The sequence below is a fragment of the Astatotilapia calliptera genome, chromosome 6, assembly GCF_964374335.1.
Source record: "Astatotilapia calliptera chromosome 6, fAstCal68.1, whole genome shotgun sequence".
Taxonomy (NCBI): Eukaryota; Metazoa; Chordata; class Actinopteri; order Cichliformes; family Cichlidae; genus Astatotilapia; species Astatotilapia calliptera.
In genome coordinates, this window is record NC_137427.1 from 22,891,174 (window position 1) to 22,916,943 (window position 25,770).

The window sequence follows — 25,770 nt, forward strand, 5'->3', positions numbered from 1 at the left end:
ACACTGGTGGGTAAGATGCCACACTGCAAAAAAAGGAATGACCTGCCAAACGATCTGACACAGACCAGCAGACCAGCACTCCTAAACCGAATGCACTAGACATGGACTACTGCACAGCAATTTCCTTATTTAGTGTTGCAGATCCATGCTTGTACCTGCTGTATCACCCTAATATGTATTGACTCAAGATTCAGTGCTTTGCAGTATTTCATGTTTCAGCTCTGTGTTCTGACACAAATGCAAATATTTAGGTTGTAAATTGAAAGATTTGGGTCTAAAAATCATTCCTTGATGGAGTTAAATGTGATAGAGTGTATTTTTAAGGAGCATTAGATTTACTGCAGATTTGCATGAACACTGTGAGGATGTTTCCCTGCTGGTCCTAATTATCATGCTATCCTCTGAAAAGGACAAACTACACCCCCAGATATTTACATGTTGTACTACTATCAGTCATTAAAGTCTTGTTGTACCCACTGTCTCTTTCAGCCTTTGTAATCTGCTTCATCTCCAGATGATCGTTTGTTTGCACTCCCTGCCTACGATGTAAAAAAAAAAAAAAAACCTCCTGTTTTTAAACTGTGAGATTATGATCCGATCAACAGAGAGATACCACCACAGACAAAAAAAAGTATCAGCTGTCTGATGAGTTTAACTCACTTTTCATGTAGACAGGTTTTTCTTTTTACTTGACTGCTGATCGTCGCATCAAATGCTGCAGCCGAAATACTGAAGACTAAGTAACAAGAAAGAAATAATCAAGGAAAGTTATCTCAAATGTTCTGCTTTGATGACAAAACAACCGGAAGCTAAAAGCTCCTGCTAAGCACATAAATTTCAAAGCATCTTTTAGATTAGACAAGCCATGCGGTAATGATGCTTTGAGGCGGCAGAGAGATGAAACATATCCAAGCGGCACAGCTTGTAACTGAAAATTTTAGGGGATTGAGACAGCAGCAGATAGAATTTCATTTACTCATTCTCAAAACAGCTAAACACTATTAGCCAGCTCCCTGTGAAAACTCAATAAGCTACCTCAAAGCTGTTTTTTTGTCACCTTCAAGTTGCCTTAATACTGTTATTTTTTTTCCCCTTTAGCCAAACTCATACAGACTTTACTACGCCCACAAGGCCTATCACATTTACTCCCCTGTGATATCTGTCATGAAGGCAGTTTGTAGACCCATTTATAGGTTTATATCATTTTGAAAAATTGCATCAACAGCTTTGAATGGTCCCCTTGAGAGATAGAAGGCAGATGAGTACCTGGCACTGAACCCCCTTTCCCCCCCACTGTAATAAATTTGTCTGGTTTGTTAAACACTTCTATATAACAAGACAGAGGACACAACACACACTGGCTGTTTATTAAAGTTGAATTTAATGTTAAAATCTGTAACATTGTGCTGTCGATTTTTCCTTTCATAGGGACTGATCTTTGCACTGGATTTCACCATCAGACAGAAGCTGCTAAACCACAAAATAGATGTGAATTATTGTTTAGTAGCTGCAGGCACCAAAACTGACATAATGACAGAGAGTAGAATTAAGGTCTGTGCTGTGCAGCGATTATGTCTGCAGAGAGTAATGTTTAGCATTACACATGCATACATCAAATATAGTTTGACGTGTTTTTTAATCTCTGATTGCCAGCAAGTACATTGTTTCTCGTTTATTTTTTGTGCAAAGGTGGTAGCCCACTTCTCAAAACTGAGTAAGCTAATTTTTTACAAAAGGACATGTTTAAATTATTGAAACACTCGGGCTTACGTCGACACAGAAATTCATCACAATAATGAAAAGATAACGCAAGATGAGTAATAGAGCGCAAACAATCTTGTAACTGCAAAATCAAATGTTGCAATGTACTGTATGTGGCAAAGCAAACTGCACAAAACATTATTCTTGGATGCAGCACAGCACAGTAATAATCTTTTGTATAAACGAACAGTAATACTGAAAAGTTTTCTGGCTATCTTTTGTAGTGTTTTTTTTTTTTTTTTTTTTTTTACATTTAACGTCTTTTTAAAAATTGCAATAAGTCACAGCTACATTTCATCATAAGCATATTCTGTCACTTGTAAACACTCATAATGCGACGAAGAAGACCAATATACAATAAAGCTACAAGCAAATATATTAGTACTCACAGAGCAGAGCAATGAGAAATCTTTTGGAGGCCTTTATATAAGAAATGTGATATCGAATTAGAAAGTTATTCATTCTCATATTAACAAATTACTTGACATTTACCAGGAATAATAATTAAGTGTTTAAAATATAGTATACTGCTTTTACACCAAGAAGAAAGAAAGAGACCCATGCTGAAAGAAACTTTAAAGACACAACAAACAATTTAGTCACCGCTGAACAGAGAGAGGCACACACCGTGCTGTACATTCAAACAAACACATTATTTACACACAGAAACAGCAAAATACTTTGATTAATACGTCTCAATATTTAACCAACCTCAATAAAAATGATTGGACAACTTAAAAATGCAAAACACTAAAATGCACAGCATATATGTTTTCACATTCTTTGAAAATACTTTCATGAGTCTATTAACATTCAAATCTCTTTAGGATAATTAAGGACATTTGTGTTGTGTTTGTATGGCTGTACCTTCTGGTTGATTTACAAAAAAAAAAAGTTGGTTTTTTTTTTCTATACTATGTGACAGCTGAATATCTGTTCGCTATGTGTTAATCAACATGGAATATAAATGACAAAATACCAAAACTGTATTTAGCTTTGATCACAAAATCTTTTTTTTTTATTCCAAAGCTCGGTATGTTCAATAGGAAACCAAAACTATGATTATGCTTGATTACCAAAACAAGTGACAAATCTAATCTCTTAACAGCAAAATCTATGAATAGACCAAAAATATGAAAATTTTCATGTCTGAGACTTGATGAATGCTGAGTCATTGAGGATCTGCCACAGTATGCTTCCACTGTAAACTGTAAATTCAACACAACAGAGGTTGTCGTACTGCCTGGTGCCATCTCAGCACTTGATGTTCACACAAGCAACAATTTCCATGCAACACAGGGAAACAGCGTTAAAACAGCAGTGGCACCGGTAGCGGAACAACGCTATCCTTATATATTGCACGTCACCATGCAACTTCCTGTATTGTTTTCCTTTCACTTGACTGAAAAATATAAATAAAACAATGACGCCCTAGCTCCTAGATGGCTAGTTTGCGTTCAGTAAGCTCATTGAGCTGCCTGTTTATTGACATGGTGGAAATGAACTGGATTTCTCCTCTGGCTTATTGTAGGTCACCAGGAAACAGTTGCATAACCAAGAGTTACACACAGAGCCATGTAGTGCTAGAAAGAATTCCATCAGCAGCTGTTCCGCTGGTGACTCTCTGCAGCCACTCGTTCATGGCTTCTCCTGAAGCCATTAACGCCCATCCTTTGTGAAGTTCACAGCTGTTATGGGGTGAAATAAAAAACAGGCTTTTGATCTGATCTCCATCAGAACTGAATAATTTTATCATCAACTGAATGAGCTGTAGGACAGATGGCTGTGTTTAAATGCTTCTTACAGTGATTTGTATCAAAGGGTGAACTTGAATGAACAAGAGTTAAACTTTTTGCTCTCAGTATTTCTATTTCTAAGCTAACCAAGCACCGTGCGCACTTTTTTGTACATCTGCGGTGTAAGAATGCATGCGTATAAAGCTTTACACATGGAAATGTTTTGTGTACACACACATCTGGAAATGCTCATGTTCAAGGGAATTCTTCAGGCTGAGCGCTGGGAGCGCTTCCATTTTGTGTTTTCACAGCGGTGTCGCTGCAACCAGCAATCTCTGTGTGCCGAGAAGTGACGTAGCTTCTCTTCCTACCAGGCAGGGAATGCTTCCTTCCGGTGCCACCTACAGCGCTGCCATCACCTTCAGCAGGGTCATAAACTACCACCATGGTGTTATCCATCCGTGTCAGTGTGTACATACTGCTCTGGCGTGTTTGGGTTAGCCGTGTAGAGCGTAGTTCCAGCTCGTCGTAGCTGGACACCTTAATAAAAGGGCACCAACGAAATGCTTGCTTGAAGCCTGCTCGAAACCTGTTGTAGTGAGAGACAAACACATGACAAAAAAATGAGTTCATTTGTCATTTAATTGGCCTTTATTTCTGTTAAATCTTGCATAATTTCTTCTAATTGAAAAAGCAAGTGTTCCCCTCCTTGGCTTGTAAATGAACCACCGTATGAGGTGAGGAAGGCATACAGCAAACTGCTTTCTGTATCACTTGGTATTGTTGTTCTCATAAGCCAATTTGTGTCTCTGTGTTTTGAATGTTCTATTCTCAGTGACCATGGTGGCAGGCTGGTCTGCAATGCATGAAGGAAATTGTTTTTCTGCATAGTGAGGTGCAGAACAGCTGGCTCTGTATCATCCACTCATCCATCCATCTGGAGAATGCTATCACTCTCTGAAGTCACCAAAACCTTTTATAGAAATGCCTTTTTGGTCTATTTTTCATTTTTGAATTAATCTTTGGCAGAGTGGTGGCACCGTTGAGACAACTGTTTCTGTTTCTGGCACTTGAAAGTATCTCCACTTTTGACTGGGAGAAACTAGTATCAGCATCAGTATATGTGCTGTGCAGATTTAAATACCCTGTCATTTGAGTGGTAGGGGTTGTGGAGACAGCTGCTCCAAAGAGCCTCTGAGAAAACTACCAAGAAGGTCATTTTTCTCCTTGGTGAAGAGAGTAATGAGGCCACTGAATTTGTACCTGAGAACTATAACTGTCCCAAGCCTGGACTGAGTGGTGGTAACACAAACATCCTCTAGTCCAACCCTCAGGTACCCAATGACCTATCACTTGCCGAAGCTGCTCTTGAGGCCTGTGGCCACGACTCAATGTGGCCACAAGTGGATCATGGTCATCAGTGATGAGAAGATCCGACAAACACATCATCACCCACCAATCTACACTTATGAGTTGCTTGCCCCAAGTTATGTGTCTAGAATGCCAAGGCTCACACTGGGTAAATGCAGGACAAGGTTGTCTGAGAGGCCAGTCAGTGTTGAAGCACCTTAGGACAGTGTCTGCAGTTGGCTTAAGATTCAAGGGCAATTCTGATGAGTTTCAAGACACATATTATGAGTACGCTCTGTATCTTATCGACACAGACACAGGGTCATGTCTTCATTTTCACCTTTGCCTTTAGTGGGAAGTGAAGTGGTGTCTGTCATTATTAGTAGGGATGCTAGATGTGAAGCTGCAACGTAGTTGTCTGTTCTGTATTGTTGACCAAGTGTGGCTAGCATAGCAAATGTTATTTTGGAGGTAGCATTCCCCCAGGCAATAGTATTGCAACTGATATATTACTACTGAAACACAGCTACTTGAGTTAGCTAACAGTTAAGCATTAGCTGACTTCTTTATGATAAGTAGCTTATGATACTTCTTGGATAGAGAAGCTTACTTTGCATAGCTAACATTAGATAACACTGTAGGCCTTCCTAGTCATCATACAAATGCACTGAGGGAATGACAATCCCTTAACTGCTTTCATCTCAATATAAACAACAATCATTATGGGCGCCGGTTTAGCTCAGTCGGATGAGCAGGTGACCATATGCCGCGTGCCTTAAAGCGGCCACCCCGAGTTTGAGTCCGACCCGTGGCCTCTTGCTGCATGCCTTCCCCTCTGTCTTTCCCTCCGCTTTCCTGTCAGTCTTCGCTGTGTCTATCCAATAAAGCCAATAAAGTTAAAATGCCAAAAAATATATTGAAAAATCAAATCATTATGTAATACAGGTGTAAAAGACCTTGAATGAATTCCCTCATGCATCAGGTGCCTTTGCAAAATTAGTTGCACATTTGTTGTCTCGTTAAGTAGCAATGCTAAATTAGCAACACTGTTGTTACCCACCTGCTGTTGAGGCAGCAGTAGATGATGGGGTTGTACATAGTGGAACTCATTGCAAGCCACATGATCGACAGGTATACCTGCTGGATGTACTTCCATTTGCTCAGAAACTTGTTGAGACCTGTTGCAATGAAGTAAACATGGTATGGCAGCCAGCAGAGGGCAAACGTCACCACTACAACAATCATCATCTTAACCACCTGAAACAGAGAGAGTGCAAAATGATGAAAAGCATAGATAAATGACAATCATTTGAAAGAAGAATACGGTGCACATAACTTCAGTCCAAAAGCAGGCAAATTATACTTTTATTACTGTAATGCTGTAATAGGACTATCACACAAATACGTGAAACACCAAATAATTAGTACCAAAAATAACTCTTCTGCCAACTCTGTTATGGGAAAAGAGATGCTAAAATTAACGTTAAATGTCCCTGGATCAGACTGAGGCGATAACAATTCCTTAATTGGCCTTACTTCTGCTTTTTATACATGGAAATGGAGTAATGCTAATAATAATAATAACAATGATAATGTAATTCAGAATTTTTTCAACTGAAACATTTCATAAAATCATTTTGAATTGAATGACATTTGAAGAAAATCTGGAGAAATCTGTCATGAAGATCATTACATGGACTCAAGAACACTGTCTGTGAGTCTGTGGTCAAACAAATCATAATTTTCTTCTTCTTCTTTTTTGAAAAATAGACTCTGCATCCTCCAGACTAAAAACAAGAGACTCGTTATGACCATTCAGTTCAAAAGTCGTAATGGAATTGACGGCTTAATAGGCACCATCAATGCTGAGAGGTATTTATAGGTTTCAGAATAACAGCACAACTTCATAGAAGAACAGTCCAGGTGCTGAACTGCCTTGCCTGCAGTTCAATTCTTTCACAAATTGAAAACATTTGGAGCATCACAAAAATTTAAACAAATGAGAAAGAAGACCCAGGACCACTGAGCATCTAGGATTCTGTATCAGTCAAGTGTTTTAGCATGTTTATATTTCCCCCAGCATTCCAGTTTTTCTTTTCTCTTTTATCTATCTCTGTTTTGTTGATGTGTTACTTCCCTTGCCTTCCTTGTTTCTACTTGTTGTTTTATTTTGGTAATTGCGCTTCTTTGTGTGTTTGTCCTGTCTTTTTTCCAGATAACTTCAGATCATTGAGCTATTGTTTTTGTTTTGTTTTTTCATTTTACCTAAAGCTTCGGTATGAATGCACTGTTTTATCTTTTGTAAGTTTATTAAATTCCCTTTGTTAACTGCATGCCTTTCCACTTTTGCGACATCCTGCATTTGGAACCATTTAAGAATTGAATCAAACCATATCAATATGCCCATTTTAAACACGCTACATTTATTGAAAAATAAAGGTTAATAAAAATCAAGTCAGAGGAAAACCTACTTTTTTGCCTGACTGATGGCAGTTCAGGCAATTCTGAACTGCAGTGGATTGTATCTGGGTGGTTACCAGGAACAAAATCTCCAATACTTTGTTTCTTCAGAGAGAGGCTAGAGAGGCACCATGAGCAGAAAGCTTTGCAGATACAAAACAGACATGTCTGAGTCCTCCCTGAAATCTAAACAAAGTCTTGGAACCCTTTGTTTTGAGTATATGTTTTAAAAAGAAGTTTATGGCATAATACAAACTATGTGGTAAACCTTACTAGGTGGCTGCTGAACAGGGTTGAAACACTTAGTTGCTGTTTTATTTAATGACAGTGTCTACATTAAATGAAGGATGATACCCAAAAGATATAATACAACTTAAACAAGTCAAAAGACCAATAAAAGACCAGGAACGCCTTGTGTGTGTAAGTATAAATGTTTCCATTGCATGTACAATGATCTGTAGCAAAAGAATCCTCCAGCGGTGTAATTTATGGGGAAAAGCTGAGGGGAAGGTTTTGACTCCAAAGTTTATTTTACACTAGATTATTTGTAGGACCTCTCTACATTTATAAAAGGCTGGACATTTTGTTTGTGTGTCACAGAGCCTTGAAAGGATGACAGAAGATAAAAGAGCAAGACATAGTGGCAACCATTGCTTCTATCCATTTTGATTTCGAAGGTGTTAACTGATGGTAACTACTACCATTTATATCTTATGGTCTATGCTGTTATTTATTTATTATTCTTGTCCATCTTTTAGTTGTGTTTGACTTTCTTGCATTGCCTATGGAGCCAGTTTTCAAACCTATTTTCTTCCTTTAAAGATCTTTAAAACATACAGTCTTTTAGAATCATTGTCAATCTCTCTGTGTTTACCAGCATGCCTTCTGCCCCTCATCTCGAACTGGTTTGAGTTGGCAGATGGGTGCCCCTTCCTGAGCCTGGTTTTGTCAGAGATTTCTTCCTGTTAAAAGGAAGTTTTTCCTTGTCACTGTCTCCAACTTCTTGCTCACAGGAGGTCATGTGATCGTTGAGGTTTTCCCTGTATCATTTTAGGATCTTTACTTTACAATATAAAACACCTTGAGGTGGCTGCATTTGTGATTTGGTGTTATATTAATTATATATATGAAGTAATTCACTTGAACTCGATTGAGCTGAATTGAAATGCTTTCAGTGAACACTACAGGAACAGCTGTTAAAAATCTTGCTGCACTTTTTGATTTCTTGCAAATATACCTCGGAAGGCAAAGCCAAACAGGCACTTCCTCTTCAGGCTAAACATGCTCATAACTTAACAGAACGACAGACACATTTGCTAAATTCTCTTATTTTGTTTAAATGGTCCATATTTGGACGGCCAGAAAACGTAATCACACAAACTTAAATATTTACTTTAAGAAGTATGCTTTAAATAATAATAATGAACTATTATGTTAACAAACATAATATTAAAGGGGGAACAGAATATAAAGCATTTCTTTGAAGATTAGGTATCTGTACCATTGGGCATCAAACAAAAGTACAAAAAAGCACCTTTTTGGTAAATGAGTATAGGACAGAGTTTGTTTTTCAAGCTTTTACAGTAAAATGTAGTCCACAGTGGTCAACATTTTGTGTGCAGTAAAAATAACCCACAGTCCCTTCCTTATGCAACTATGGTCCATAAACAATATTAAAAAGGATATTCTGTGACGCACAAGAGACTGAAACAAATAATGGCTAGAGTGCAAAAGGTTTATTTCTACATACTCTACCTTGGGTGTTTTGGAGGTTATTGAAAGGAAAGAGAATATATGGGGACAAAGGGCTTATTCTGTCTAGCAGTGTACTCAAATGAGCTTTGAATTCAAAGTGACATCAGACAATATTAGAATGAAAAATTGAGGACAAACAGGGGCTCATACCTAAAATCATATGCTTTGTAACAGTCATGTTAAATTTAAGTGAAATCCAGCGAAAACAATAAGTAAGATGTAACAACAATTATTTAAAACCGAGCTCACAGTATTGGCAGTAATTTAGCACCAGGCTACTTATAAAGGCAGCAACTGCAAGAGTAAAGTATTCAGTCTAATATTCAAGCAAGCACTTTGACAAGAGTGGGAAGGAAAAACTCCCTTTTAACAGAAAGGAACTGCTGGCAGAACTAGGATCAGGGAGGAGCATTTGGGGTGAGGGGAGGAAGACAAGACACATTTTCCTAAAGAAAAAAGGATTTCAGTCTAATACCAGTATTAAAAAAAATCATCTAAAACACACACACACACACACACACACACACACACACACACACACACACACACACACACACACACACACACACACACACACACACACACACAACATAAACAACAACAAAAAACAAACAAACACACTTAGCACTATGAGAAATTAGAGGCAGTAGTTCCATATTATTGTGTTCTACGTGCTTTGTTTGATCCCAGGAGGAGACACAAATCCATCTGCACTGGAGGCCTACACTACGAAGCAGCATTTCATCTTATCCAGGTGACTCTTGGGATTAATCCTGGGGCTTCTGTAACATGAAGGTGGCTTACCTCGCCATGTACATGGATATGTAATTTATGCTTGGAACAGGTTAAGTTCCAGATTAAAGATATTTTTAACCCTACAAAAAAAAGAAAGAAAGAAATACAGTTTTGTTATTCTACTGTACAAACAGTGACATTCAACTATTTGTACTTGTGGACTTTGTATCACAGGTAGACTAAGCCTTTGAATTCTGTCTTTGTATTTATTCTTTACTCCCTCTCAGATCATTAAATAGCAGTATAAGTAACCTTAAATTTTTGTCCCCCCAGCCTCTGCTTTTTGCTGTCTTGGCTCAACACTGAGGCGTGCCCATGCCATCTCAGAGACATGATCTCACCAGCATGTCTTGGAAATGCCTGAATGAGTCATTCTATATAGATGCCTAAACCACCTGAAATGACTACTTTTGATCCGGAAGAGCGGCTGCTCATCTCTGCTCCTTAGTGACTGAGCCTCACCTTATCTCTCAGGGTGAGAACAGACACTCTTGAGAGGAATCTCATTTCCGCCACTTGTATCTGTGATTTCATTCTTTATATCACTATCCACAGCTTATGGCTGCACATCAGCCAGTAAATTGACAGCTTTGCTTTCATGCTCTGCTCTGCAGTCACCGTGACAAACAAGTCGCTCACCGACGAACTGAGGTGCTTGTTGTCAATCATCTGCTCAACACTTTCCGCACTTGTGATCAAGGCTCCTAAATACTTGAACTCCTCTTGCCATCCAATCTAAAGCGCATATATATGTATTATTTTATATTAAATATATAGATAGATAGATATAGCCTCTTAACAACTAACAGCTTATTGCAGTAAATCTACCCCATGCAAAACATAATTGAGAAATGTGTGTGAAAGACTGAGTGAATTCTGTTCAATTTAAAGAAAATTGTTTTTATGGGTACGATCATTTTCCTTTAACAGCAGGGTAGCAGGAAGGCAGATGACAAAACATAGGAAAAATCTAAGGAAAATCATAATATGATTTAATCAGTGTCTAAGATTTGGACTCAACATATTTTCTCTGGTTTATCTTGAGAAAAGATACTAAATGCTTTTGAGACAGCTACAAAAGACAGTCTGACACCTGCAGTTACTATCCTGTAGGGCCCTTTTGTCTGAAGAGCCCAGTGCAACACTCAAGTCATCAAATCCTCATGGTCAGGACCTTGATTGGTTGATGCTGGCTTCAAAAGCCCCCTCACTGTGCTAATGAAGAAAATCAGCGTTTGATAATGGGAAGACTGCATTTTAACCCATATCTTGATCTTTTACTAACGCGATTCAATAGCGTTTTCTTCTACAACTAACCAAAACTGCTAATTATCGCTGGACAAAAATACTTTTCTTTTTAATCATAGTTAAGACTTTTTGTCCAGTGATTTTCCCAACTTAACCTAACCTAACCTCAGTAAAATGCTATTCTAGATTATTTCCAAACACACTAAGAGTGCAGAATAGTACTCCTCTATATTGAAATGAACCAACTGAGGTGGTTTCAACATTTACCTCGGATGCCTCCTAGGCAATGTGCTTTGGTCTAACTGAAGGAGGCCCTGGGGAAGACATGAGTGGACATGGAGTGGTTATATCTGTTGGTTGGTTTGGGAATATCTCAGATTTCCCAGGAACACCAGAGTAGAACGGAACCGGCTGTTCAAACCCCCCCAAGGCTGCCCGCTGGAATCGCAATGGAACGAGGCGCAACCTCTCACAACGAACGTAATATGGTCAACACCTTGGAGATGCTTACAGCTGCTGTGAAGGCTCAAAACAACACCATTGAGCGTATGGGGGGATACATCAGAGAGAGGCCTGCTCAAAATGAGACCCTTGAGCGACAGTTGGAAGACATCGCGGAACGGATCACTGCAGTTGTGAGGTCTCAGAATCAAAAGAATGACAACACCATGGAACAGAAGTTTGATACCATCATGGGGAGGCTCGCGACTCTCCAACGGAAGATTGAGAGACCAGCGTCGGAGTGTTAAAGAGCAGCCTGAAAATTCTCCTGGGCTGCTCGCATGGAAATTAACAAAATCAACATGAACATTGCGGATCCCCATCACGGCGCCAGCTGCAGGCCCAAGGCTGGAGCCGAACAATCACTCCCTGATAACGACTGTGCTACGGCTATTCTTCCCATCCCATGCAAGGACACCTGGATTGGCTGGAGGACTGTTTACTTAGCCTGATAGGCCGAAGGACACTGTCTCAGCTGAACTATGGACACGCACACACATACACTTACACTGATAGGCACTCACTCATCCCCCCTCCCTTTCCAACGCCTTCAATGCTTGTTTACACGGCGGGTCTGTGTGCCACGCTGGAATGGTAGCGCTGTGCAGGGCGGCTGCTGTGTTCGCTTCGGATTACTCCTCACCCCCCACCCACCCCTGTGGCTTGTCATGTCTTCACAATGTTGTGCTGTGGACATTTATGTGCTTTTTTTGTGCAGAGGAGTTTTTTTGTTTCCTGTTCTCATGCTGTCCCATGGAAGCATAGCATGAGTAGGGGTCTCTTTTTTTCCTCTTGTACTTTCCCCATTGTAGTGTACATTTCAATGTTTTTTCTCTGATTCTACCAATCTCCGACCTGTATCCCCATGTAATGTTTGTGCTATATGTGTAAGGTCGGGGGGGGGTCCCATTTCACTGCAGGGCGACCTGCATGTGACGAATAAAGCTTTGATTGATTGATTGAGTAGGTTGTTGCAAGCCAGACGCAGATGAGCTGCAGAAGACGAATATCTGGATGGATGTAAAAGGAACCCAGTGTGTTCAAATATGACACTAAAGCCTTCTGACCAAACATGTGTTTGTCTAAGAGTAGAATCTCAAGTGTTTGTATTCAGTATTACATCTTAAAAACATTGTGTTAGTCAAGCCTAAATTGGCGTACAGTAGCATTCCTGTGAAACCTTTAAGCTATTTTATATCAAGACATGTAAAAGGGACTAAATGAAAGTAGTCCTTTCTCACTGAATATTACATTACATGCTGTATTGCAGGCGTGTACTTGGTCCCCTGTTGGTGTGAAGCTTGTAGAGGAAGAAAAGCACAAAAATATGTTGCTTGCAATGTGGAAATCAGCCTGAGGAGCACAGAGTGGGAATCAAATGTAGCACACAGTCCAGCACCAACATTCAATTCATATATATTTATATCACATATATAGGTTATATACATAATTTAACTGCAAAAACAAAATTAAGCCAAAGTGAACATACTAACTGAACCTTTCTTTAAAAATCTCCATTACCACAATATTTCACATCTAAATAAAATGAAAAGTGGGAAATGTGCAAAAAAAAATGGGACATTTTGATTTAATGCTCAGTTCCTTTTGAAAAAACCCAAAAAGTAATAAAGCTAGTGAGATATGAATAATTTAGAGTTAGACCGTAAACCACCAAAACAGTCTTGGGGTTTGCCCTAACACTGGACTTCATTAAGCTAGTAAATAACCACACATTACTGAGCATGAAACTAAAATGAGTTATGCTTCGTGTGGAACAGATATCGCCAAATAGTGAGTTTGAATAAAACACAATATTGATTAACTGATTAAGCAACAGAGAAACTCATTCAATAAAATGAAAAAATGAACGAGAAAATAATGATTACTAATGACCTAGAATGAAGTTTAGATATTAGCAGCTGTGAGAACTATTAGTATATAAACAGTAAAGCTTTAAAGCAACAATATTCATAGAATAATGTAATAATATATTTAATTACAATAATAATAATAAACGATATTTTGAGAGCAGACAAAATGTAGATAAAAGAAAGGGAGACTCAAGGTACCACAGGCACATGATTTGTGCCTGCAGTGAGGGCTTCAGCTGGAGTCCTTGTCAAGGTGTGAGGCCGATATTTAATTGCTGTTTTGATCAGTCACTGACGAGAAGAAAGAGTGTGACACACCTTAAGGTCAGCATGCACTCAAAAAAACAAAAAACAAAACAAAGCAGCAAAGTTATATGGTATTATTAATGACCTTTAATAAAGCTTTTGTAGCATAACCCTCCACACTGACTGATGCTTGTATGACTGTCTCTCTCAGGCCATGGATGAACCCAGATGGGATTAAAACATTTCATTATTGCTGATGTTAGTGTTACACTTGCACACGATACAGGTTAACACTGCTGTACTGAATATCTACAAATAACTCATCTTGTAATGTAATCCACACCGATCTTTACCTTCTCACGTATCATTCTCAAGACTCTACCAAGAAAGAAAAACTGAGCACAAACTACCTTAAAGGACTGCACAGCGGTCTTGCGACAGGTCACTAGTGTTTCATGTGTCAGACTGACATTTTCAATGCACAGCCCCAGGCATGAGCTTAAAATAGAGTACCCATGGTGCTGTGATTGCAGAAGAATGGATTAACTCAAAACAATGCAGCAGTGTGAATCCACTTTTCATCACAACGATGAGAAATGATGCACACAATCAAGATTTCTTTTATTGCTTTGTCTCATCTCGCAGACCTGTTGCACAGGAAATCTATTATTAGGATGAAAAATTACAAAACTGAGCTTAAATGTGTCTTTTTTATGTTTGGTTCAAACAAACAAGACACTGTCAAATCATTTCTGTATTTATTAGGTATTTTTATTGCAGTTTGTTTCTCTGGTCCAGACTAAAATATACACTTGTATTTGACTTATGTGAGGTCCCCCTCAGGTTTTGCATGAAGCATAATTAATATTTGTTACACATTTCTTTCACTGAGTTTGGACATTAAGTTTCTAGATGATAGCATTAACATGTAGCTAAATTTTTAATATGTCAAAGCTTTACAGAGCTAATATTAGTAGATATACCTTGTCTTTAGTACAAAATAGCAGATCTTGCTGACCTAACAAACAAATTAGATTGTAAACATGGAAAAAAAAATCATACCTACAAACAACTTTCATATTAGCTTTGTCATTTATCATGTTAATTAGCATGCTGATTGGCGCTCAGGCAGAAGACCCACTGAAGGCAGTTTGGCATTAGAAAGATGTGAGCAAATCATGTCATGAGATGCTCCAGAAATGCGGTGAAAAAGAAAGACGTGATTCGGCAGTTCAAAGTATTAAGATTCATTCAAGCGAAGGCATAATTTGGCTGATGATGAGGACATTGTTTTGCTAGATAATTTTAAGTAAGTGAGCAATTTATCAGGTAGTAGGTATTCTCCTTTTACCTCTGCTTTAAAGATGATATATTGAGTTACACATTCAAGGTCACTGGTTCAGTTCCAGCCAGAGGAACAACTCCACTTTATGGGTGTGTAAAAACTCTGCCAAACCAAACCTGCAGAGCTAGTCCACTGCAAAAGAACCGTCTTGTAAAAGCTGAGGAGTTGACAGCAATGAGCAAGATGCAGCAGCTGCGTTGTTGTCTGTACGGTACTATAACACCCTGCTGTTTGTGAAATTATGATGAAAAAGGAATCTATGTTCATGGATGTGAACCGTTACCGGGGTTTTTTGTCAATTAATATAAATTTATAAGTAATATATGTAAGTAATAAGAATTTTTTTTCTGAGTAAAGAGGAAAGTGTTACCAATAACAACAAGGAAAATAACGTTTTTTTTCCTTTCTGAGATAAGCTACTACACATAGTTCCTGTGGTAGTTTACTTAATCAGTCTCATCCAGATTCAGTGAAACGTCTTGGACAAAACAGGGAAAAGACATACATGCTTACGTTATGATCTTTGTAGTAAGATGTCACTATAATTTCTTTTTGCACTGAAACATTCTCTCAGATTAAGCCTGATTAATTGTAAGATTACATTAAATCTGCAGACTGTATAACAAACAAACAAAATAAATTCAATCTGTGTTGTTGGTTTATGAGCAAAATGACAGAAACATGGTTACAGGCTTGCAACTTCCCAGTCGCACAGTAGACCAGCCCTGACACATACTTTTTTCACTCTAATTACAAAACAAATATTAAGGGCCATAAATTGGCTTGAATTTTTTCCCTGGCCTGTCTGAAAATAACGTTTTAAATTTGTATTTCCCCTTCATGATTTCTTTCTTTTTTTCTTTGCTTTTTTTCATATTTGTCACACCTACATGTTTCAGATCACCAAATAAAATTTGGTATTACAGACAAAGTTAACCCAAGAAAATGCAAAAGGTACTTTGTAAATGAGGATTTTTTTTTTTACTAAGGAAAAAAAGCTTTCCAAACCTGCCTGGCATTATGTGACGAAATTAATTGACCTCTGTTATTAAATCATGAATTAACTGTGATTAACAACATTATATTTGGAAAGCTGAATCCACTTTCAGTAGCCAGGCTCAGGCCAGACCTGTTGATTTAAGAAATCACTTAATTAGATGCTGTCTAAGAAAGTGAAATAGGCTAAATGCAATAAGCTGCCAAGCTTTGCACAGTCATTTATATGGTTTAAGGGGCAAATACTTTTTCATACAGGAAGGTTTTTCTCCTTAACAAATGAAATTATCATTTTTTAAAAATCTATTTTATATTTACTCTAGTTATCTTTGGCTATAGTTAGAATTCTGTTTCACTGTGGTCAAAGTGAGCTGATATGACTGAAAAGTTCTGACAACAGGATGTTTTTACTTGCTCGTTCGTCTAAGAAGTTAGAGGGACATTTATTTGGTGTAACATTTAGAAAAAAGCTTTTATTTTATTTTACTTATCATAACATAACTTGTTATGTCGAATCAGTCACATATTATTTAACCTCAGTCTCCACATACACAACTGTAACTGTAAATAACAGCAGTTTGCAGACTAATGATTGAAATAAGAGCAGTGCAAATAACATAAGTTCATTTTTTACACTGTATTCATCCTGGGTCTGTTTTCATTTATTATTTCATTTTTAAATTCCAACAATTAAGTAAAATTGTATTCTTGGATGTATCTATTTATTAGATTTTATGTTACAAAGTTAGGAAAGCTTAAGTCGAGCTAAGTTGTGCTTGATGTTTCCTTACACATAAAACAATCCCAGTTTCTTTCTCACAGTGACGGCCACAGTTGATTATTTTAACACTAGTTTTGGTCCAGCACGATGGCCATGTGGCAGACAACGCAGAGGGCATCAATCAGAAAAAGAAAATTGTGAGTGATTCCAGAAAATATTGAACTGATTCTACCTGATGTTTTTGTATTTGCTTTCATTTTTTAGCACGTTTATGGAGCTAATCATGTTTATTGTGCAGTGAACTGACTGCAAAGCTCATGGTCAGCATGCTCAAAAAAAAGTTAAACTCAATGCGTACTGACAAGCCTTTCCACTGTGAACCCATTAAATTTAATTTGCTCAGAATTAATAAGTAAAACTAAACTGGGACACAGCTAATGAGCCATAGCTTTGTTCACTAATACCATGAAGAGCTGAAAGCAATTTAAGGTCAACTTGGAGTTGAGTTTCCTTTAAAATGGGTTCACAATGCACAGTTTGACATCTTCTATGTACATTGTCTATAACACTTTCATAAAGGCGACACAATCCTTTAAAACATGAAAAAAACATTTTAGGAACAGGAACCCTGACACCATCTGCATTTACTTACTCAAATGAGTTATAGTTATAGTGTCTATTTAGCTGTAGACACAACAATATTTCCATCAGATTCATTTACATTTCTGTGCCAGTCACCAAGCTGATTTTTTTTTTATGAGTTTTCAAATTGATTCGGCTCACTGAGCTGAATATATATATTTATTTATTTAGTATGTTTTGCCTGGAGTACCATAAAAACATTAGCTTGTAAGCCTGGTGCTGTTCTCTCCTTTGTGTAATCTATTCTGACCAGAGACTCAGAGCACTGTACTCTCAACCTGCATGACATTCATGTGCTCAGATAAACACACTGTACCATGTAAACCAGCAATGAGAACAGAACAGTGCTTCATCAATTACAAAAAACAAAAAAATTAAATGGTAAAATTAAGATTTCAACAATTCTGCTCTAAAACAAGTGAACAAAATATATGTCTGGGGTCAAATCTGAATATGTCTATGTACAAAACCCCGTACAGACATATCTATCTATCTATCTATCTATCTATCTATCTATCTATCTATCTATCTATCTATCTATCTATCTATCTATCTATCTATATATATATATATATATATATATATATATATATATATATATATATATATATATAAAATTACAAGCACATCATTTAGTAAATGTAATGACTGTTCTACTGTTGAGTGGACCTTACATCTCCTCCAGTGATTTCTAATCTATCCAATATATTTACCTTTATTAGTGTTGTCTGAGAAAAGTAAATATGTTTTGTTCTTTCATAGATATAATTTTGCTGGCACCGTGAAGACACCGTGAAAGGCATTAATAACAGATCATGCCTGTTAGCAAATAGACATTTTATTTGAAGAAGAATTAAATGTTTTTGACAAAATTAGAAAAAGGTCCAAAGCTAAACCAAAGCATAATCGGTGTGCAGCAGCATTAGCTAGATAATAGTTGTGGGTGAGCCAACAATGGTTGCTTTTTTAAAATGCCTTTGTAGTGGGGCGTGGTCTGCGGTGCCGCTGCAGGGAAGGCAGACGCACCTGAGGGACATCCCCAATTGTCGCATAAAATGGAAACTGGGTCCTGTCTTTAAATTGTTGTTGTTGGTGTTTGGCTGGCGCCTGGACTTCGACACTGCCGCCACCCCCACCGGCGTTCCCCAACAGTGTAGGAGAGGGGGCCAGCAGAGTGGGGCCAGCCAGGACGCAGCCTGCCTTTGCGCCCATACCCACTTCTTGGGTGGGAGCACCTGGAGCCTTGCAGGTGCCTGCACCTGCTCCAGCTCCCCGGAGGAGGGCCGCAGAGGAACCATTGTGTCCTCAACCTGTGCAGCCAGAGCTGGAGGTGGAGGATGAGGCACGCAAGCAACCTCACCAGCCGGAGGTGGAGGATGAGGCGAAGGATGAGGCGAACGGGGGACCAGTTTGGCCTGAGCCCAGAGGTCCGGGTGGCGGAGGGACTGGCCGTGCCACCCGGTACAGCGGTGCCACCTGGTACAGCGGCGTTCTCACTGGAGTCTGTTGCACCTGCAGGACCTGCCAAGCTGGAGACAGAGGTCAAAGTGTGCGGGAGTCCTGCCAAGCCCAAGGTTGGCATGCTGTTTGATCCGGCCTCTCTTCCATCAGAGGCCGGCGTGTTGTGTGGTCCTGCGTGCCGGCTGCCTGCCGAGCTGCCAGGCTCTACATCTGTCTAACTGGGTCCCCAAAAAAACCACCCAAAGTACAGCCAATACAAACTTATTGAAGTGAGACTAGAGCAGACTAGCAGATATTTAAAAAAAACAAACAAAAAAAACATAGAACTATGAAACGTATACATAGTCCAAGTTTAAATTGCATTAAAGTACAATTTCCAATAATATTTATTTTATAAATAACTGAATATATCCATATGGATACACACATTTGTTATACAAATATGGGTCTATGTGGGTCCTTCTAACCTAGCTGTAATCTGTACTTTAAAAATATTATGACAAACCTAATTTATCACAATCACCTCTACAGCAGTTTGAAGATCTGCTTTGTGTTATTTTCTCTCTCTCTCTCTCTTTTCTTTTTGTGTGCATTTTTTTCAGTATTTTAGGCAATTGAAGTGAATGACGTTTTCAAAATTAATACCCACTGGTTGGTTGGACAGTCACTGGAGCTACAGTCATTAGAAGAAAAGTGCTACATCAATAGCCTTACAGCAGTAATCCATTATTTTTGACAGCAGGCAGCAGAACAAGCTACCTGTGAAATATGGTGTGTTTTAACAACAGCTGCATTCTCACAACTTTAAATTGTCTAATGGAGACTACAAGGTTAAAATTATTTGTCATCCACTTCCACTGGATGTTTATTCCAAGGCAACGCTACACTAACCATGGCATGTCCAAAGAAGTACACAAAATAGGCCCAGAGAAAATAATTAAGTTTGGTGGCAGTCTGAGAGTCTTCCCCTCATTCAACAATAAACGTTTCATCTACAGTGACTATATCATTAAAAAAAACAAAAGTTTAAATACAAATCCTAAATGTATGTGCACTGCTGCATAATTCCTCTGCCTTGGTGCATGCTGAAATGGTTTCTAGCTTGAGCAAAGTAAAGACAAATATACGCAGCAGGGTTTGCTGTCCTTATCCTGGCTTACTTTAGATTATAAAACAGAAGCAAGATGAAAGTACTCTGAAGCTTCAGGATTCTCAGTGGCAGAAAAATACTTATTCCCATTTCTCTGCCTTTAAGCATTCAACAGTTATCACATTCACAGTTGCAAATTGGGTTCCCATAGGTCATATCTTGATTTTTCAGATGCTGGTGTATTATTTCCCCTGTAAGCCCGCTTACCTTCCTTTTAGCCCGGAGCTGTCCATGATAGTTATCAGACGAATCTCCAGGGATCTCACCACCCCATAGTGTCAGCCCCACTATGGTGTAAGTAATGCCCATCACCACTAAGGGCAGCAAGTACACCAGCACTGTTACTATGATATGATACCTAAGAAGAAGGTATAAAAATTGTCAAAGAAGTGGGAACACTTAAAAAATAATCATACATAACTCACACATAGTATATGTTTCATGCTGTATAAACATGTCCACCTCTGTGCTCTTAGTTCCTGTTGCAACTGATAAATGTAACATTCTGGGAACACTTGCACTATAATCCCAAATGACTGCATTTGGTGCTACCTTCCAGAAAAAATAACAAAAGACAATAAATTAACAAATTGTTTTGGTGTGTTTACTATATTTTGCATTTTTTGAATGCTTCTCTATTCTTATTTACCTCTGAAAAAAAACATAATTTCTCTGGAATGCTATTTTTTACTCTCATAATGCTAATGAATACGACAGTAAACACTGCAATATTTCATATTTTGCCATTTTTCTGACAATGGCACAAGTTTTCATCAGATGTAGTCATAGGGTTTATGTTTTCCAAATACTTGCAATGTCTTTACCTTTTAAACAAAACTACCACTGTACAACTATATACTTACAAAAATTAAATCAATATGTTGTAAAATCGCTATTTTTTGCTGAGCTTAGCACACATAATGCTCAAACGGGAACACTACCCTGTAGTGTTTCCAACAATACTGCTCTGCTCTACTTTGTTTAAATGTACTGAGTGATGTTTAAAATGAAGGATGGGATTTATTAGTTTATTTCATCTTGCTTGTATTATTTGTATAAGTACATCCAACACATTCAAACATCAGACATAGCAGAAAAAACAGATAAATCTTTCTCACATGAAGGAGTCATCCTTCCTGTTGGGCCAGGCCACATAGCAGACAGTCCTTTGGGGTATGCTTCGGATGGTTTGGATGGTTGAGAAGTAGCAGAGGGGGAAAGCCAAAACTATAGCTAGACTCCAGATACAAACAATAACCCCTGTGGTGACCTTCGCTGACAGTCGAGGCTTAAGAGGATGGATGATGGCCATGTACCTACAGCAAAGAGGTTAAAAAGAGAATTCTGTGTTTCTATTTAATTGCTGACGTACATGTCAGAGTTAACACATTCTTAATGTTATTATTTTGTCTTTATTGCAGTTACTTTTTACAGATCGTAACATCTCAAAATTTGTCTTCAAATCAGTGGTCGTTATACACTCTGAAGTTGTTTCATGTCAAGGATTTTAAGAGGACTCAAGAGGCAAACATGAAACAATATTTCACAGTTCAAAAGTAATTATTTGAGAAAGTGTGAAATTTAAAAGATAGCATCAAGTCTATTTGCTGTATGCAATAAAGAAAAAAAAATTCTCTTACCTAAGCATTTAACTTCAACAAGCTGCTGGAATATAAAGTATAATTTTAAAGTGGAAAATGTCACCAATGCACAAGTGGAATTGACTGAATCGCCCATTAATTCAACTTATGATTCAACGACATTTTCAACATTAAAAATATACCTCATTTTCTACAAGGCAGTCTTGTATAAGTCCAATTACATGGGGGTGTTTGAATTTCGGGGAAGCTGATGGATTATTCATTCCTAAAAAGCTGTGATGAGATTTTGTTTGACTGACACAGTGAAACACTGACAGGAGATTACCATCTTCATGAACTCAGCTCAGGATGTTACATGATTTTCAATAGGCAATCACAGGGGCTTAGAGCTGCTAATTCAATCTTCATAGGATGGTAAAAAAAAAAAATAGGCCTTGTCCTTTCACTCCAGTGACCACAACCCTCTCGGGGATAACAGCAAATTCACCAGTAATTGTTTGGAACTTATTGCTTCTCACTGGACCTTGTTAAATGTGGAATCAAGTATGTTCCAGAGCACAATGTCAGCTGATGGAATGGACTTGCAGTGAGCAAACATGAAAAACCTAAATAAAATAACACAAGTGTACACCTTTTTGATATCTATCGAAGAACATTTAGGGAGACAACAGAACTGGGTGTGACTCGGAAGCCTGTCATGCCTGAAGCTACACAGGACAGCTTTTGGAAAGCATATTGTTTTGAAGCTATGTCACAACACTGTTTTATTACCAAGTAAACATTCACTCAATCACCAGCATGTGCTTAACTAGCAGAGATTACCTCAGATGAAGAGTCCAGACCAAAAATAATGTACAGAGGTACATTTCAAGTGCTCTCTCAAAAGTCCTCAAGGGAAAGAAAAATGTTTAATCAGTCTGCAAACCTCACTTTAGAGTATCACAAAGGAATCATTAATTGTTATTTGTACTTAATCCTTACTAGCCATGGTTTTCTATTCATTTTTTCTTTATATTGTTATCATTTGAACAACATTGCATTTTCTTTAGTAAAAGCTATGTTAAGTGTTCCCAATTAAAGCTATTTAAACAAAGAAAATCAAATTGTACATAAGCTTTTAAGAAATTAATTTCTGTTACAATATTGACCTCCAAAATATAATTAAATCAAGTATGTTCCAGAGCACAATGTCAGCTGATGGAATGGACTTGCAGTGAGCAAACATGAAAAACCTAAATAAAATAACACAAGTGTACACCTTTTTGATATCTATCGAAGAACATTTAGGGAGACAACAGAAAAGGGTTGGCGTAATAAGCAAATGCTTCAGCCAATACCTTTTGATTAGCCTTGTCTCATGCTTTCTTTCTTTATGGTAGATTTTTGTTCTGTTTTCACTGGGGGTTTTTTTCTCACTGTTTTCACTGAGATTTGAATTTGAATGCTAATCAATAAAATCAATAATCAATAATCAAATAATTATATGAGGTATAAAAAATTGTTTAAAAAAATGACCACAGGGACATTGTAAAATCTTCAGTGGTGTTACCTTTCACACAGAAACCTGTTTTCTTTTCTTTCCGCTGCCCAAGGAAACACACTTGGCAGCTGAGAGACTCAGCAGGAAGGACAAATTCACAGATGATCATGAACTGTGGCCTCATGCCATTTCAAGACATCAGAGCGGAGACAGCACCATACTGGGGTTACGAAAAGCATGACCGGAGGTTACATCTACATCATCTAGGTCATGCCGATGTTCTCTTTCTCTGTACACAGATGACAAATTGAATGGACATTGTGGACCAAAAATATAAAGGCATGTAAGTCGTTGTTGAGAGAAGCCAAAATGAGCACGGCCTGAGGAATTACATTGTTCCATTTGAGCGACAAGAAGAAGCACTGGAGGAAGAAAACACCTCAGACAATAACACAACGCACTGTGACACGTGAACACTAGCTGTAGACACACACTGCACTTGCTTGCAGCTTTCACATGATTTTGTCTTTTCATTATGTTCAGCCTGTGGCTACTTCTTTCATCAGTTTAATCCCTTTATTCAAACATTATGATGTATGATGGTCCACTGATCAGTTTCAAAGCCCTGGTGATAGTGTTGACTGCATCCTCACATTAATGGAAAGCACAAGGGTTGTCAGAGAGAAAGACTGCAAACGAACCAACGGAGAAAAGAGGACGTGTGAATGAGCAAAAAAAAAAGAAAAAAAGGAAAAGATGTGCATGTGGCAGAAAGCAAGAGAGCCAGAGCGTGTAGGAGGAAAGGGCAATCTTTTCTAGGGTGTTGGCATACACAGAGTCATTCACTGCAGCACAGACTCTGTCCAAAATAACTGTTTCAGTCTGATTCACTTGCATTGAAATGTAAAACTAAATCTATGAAACAGGCTCAAGGTGTATGAGATGGCAGTCACCCCCCTGAGGAACTGCCTTTCCAATACAATTATGCAAATCACGACTTGACTACTCCATTGGGAATTGGGGAAAAAACAAACAAAAAAAACGTGTAACAGCAGGGACAGAGAGTGGGAACAAAAAAGGACAAAGATGAAGTTGATAACAGAGGCATCAGACTAAACTGGTGACGACTCCAAATCAGTTTCTATAAGGGAACAAGTTAATACATTCATTTGCCTTGCAAAACGCATTTTGACTTGAAGCAAGACACTGATTTTAATTCACATTCCCACAAGTGCTGCTTGAACTCAGGGTTGAAATAAAATGATCCAGATTAAAGTGTCAAGGTTATCTTTCATCCTGTGTGTTTTCTAATATTCTATTTTTCTGATTATTAGTTGCATTTAATAAGACTGTGCACATAAGTGGGATATATTCCCATTGCTGAATGAAGGGTCTGAACTCTAGTGTTTGTATAACATCCTCACACTGAGTGATTATTTGTTCCAATATTGAAAAAAAAATGACAGAAACTGATTAAAGGCTGTTGGTAAACCTAAAATAAGACCTTAATCAATTTACCCGGTGACCAATAAAAACGAATTGGTGTATGAGGTGCATGTGGAGCAACAGAACATTATCTGTTTAACTTTTTATTTTTATTTTTACTGCATTTTATAAAACCCACCTGTCCACAGCTATTGCCGCCATTGAGTAGATGCTTGCAAACACAGATGTGACTGGAAAGAAATTGTGGAATTTGCAGTAGGCTTCCCCGAAGTACCACTCCCCGTGAGCGGCATAGATAAAGTTTATTGAAGTATTGAAAGCAGCCATTGACGCATCCGAAAACGCCAGGTTCAGCAGAAAGTAGTTTGTCACTGTCCTCATGCGCTTGTGCGCAAGAATGATCCATATCACAATTAGGTTTCCAAACACCGCCACCGCCAGCACGAAGCTGTAGGCAACAGACCAGAGAGCGATGCGCCATGGCGGCTGGACGAACTGGTTGGTGTGATTCGTCGTTATGTTGGATCCGTTATATGAAGCCGTCATCCTCTTCTCCGTTTCCCCTGATGTTGTAAAGGTTTCAGTTGTTTCGCCAATATGTTCTAGGCGCACAGCTGGATTGGCAAGAAGGATTTGCTTACATGCGCCATAGCGCGCAACTTAAACACCCCTAACAAGATCCCCGTTTGTTTGATCCGACATGCACGTCTCTGCGCACAACTAATAAAACGCAGTGAAACTGTGTGTGGAACAAGTAAATCCCAGTGTCTGATTGTGCCTATGAATGCGCAGCCTCTCCTCCAGCAGCAGGACGCCGTGCGCGCTCAGTGACGCACAAGTGGCACAAAGTGAAAAAAGATTGATTGATTCTAGTGGCGGCTGTTTTACACTTCATGAATAATGCGCGCTCTCTCTCTCTCTCTCTCTCTGCGGTGTAGAATCAGTCCGTGTTTAGTGTGCACCTTTATCTACACTGACCCGTCAGATGATGTTGTTTGCAGTATTTCCAACGAAGCTACAAACAGGATATTACATTTCATTCATTCAGTCTTTCTCTCTAACACTTGTTGTTCCAACTATGTCAATGAATTCATCAGTGCCATTTCCTGCTGTTGGGTTCTCCAGATATATTAAATTTTGTGCTGCTTATTATTATTATTATTATTATTATTATTATTATTATTATTATTATTATTATTATTATT

General features: G+C 38.3%; 1 protein-coding gene across 1 annotated transcript; it reads right to left on the reverse strand.

Moving 5' to 3' along the window:
* Positions 1-1,358: 1,358 nt before the first annotated feature.
* On the reverse strand, positions 1,359-25,389 carry tacr3a (tachykinin receptor 3a). Its single transcript, XM_026171107.2, has 5 exons — positions 24,744-25,389; positions 21,157-21,354; positions 20,246-20,396; positions 5,908-6,104; positions 1,359-4,086 (listed from the first exon to the last, which is right to left on the reverse strand). The coding sequence occupies exons 1-5, from the start codon at positions 25,109-25,111 to the stop codon at positions 3,753-3,755; spliced, it is 1,248 nt and encodes a 415-aa protein (XP_026026892.1). The 5' UTR covers positions 25,112-25,389; the 3' UTR covers positions 1,359-3,752.
* Between the last annotated feature and the right edge of the window lie 381 nt (positions 25,390-25,770).

Coding starts and splice junctions, on each gene's coding strand:
- tacr3a (XM_026171107.2), bottom strand. CDS start 25,111: ATGACGGCTTCATATAACGGATCCAACATAACGACGAATCACACCAAC. Junction 20,397..21,156: donor AGGAAGGATGACTCCTTCAT/GTGAGAAAGATT, acceptor CCTTCTTCTTAG/GTATCATATCATAGTAACAG. Junction 4,087..5,907: donor TACTGCTGCCTCAACAGCAG/GTGGGTAACAAC, acceptor TCACTACAACAG/GTTTCGAGCAGGCTTCAAGC.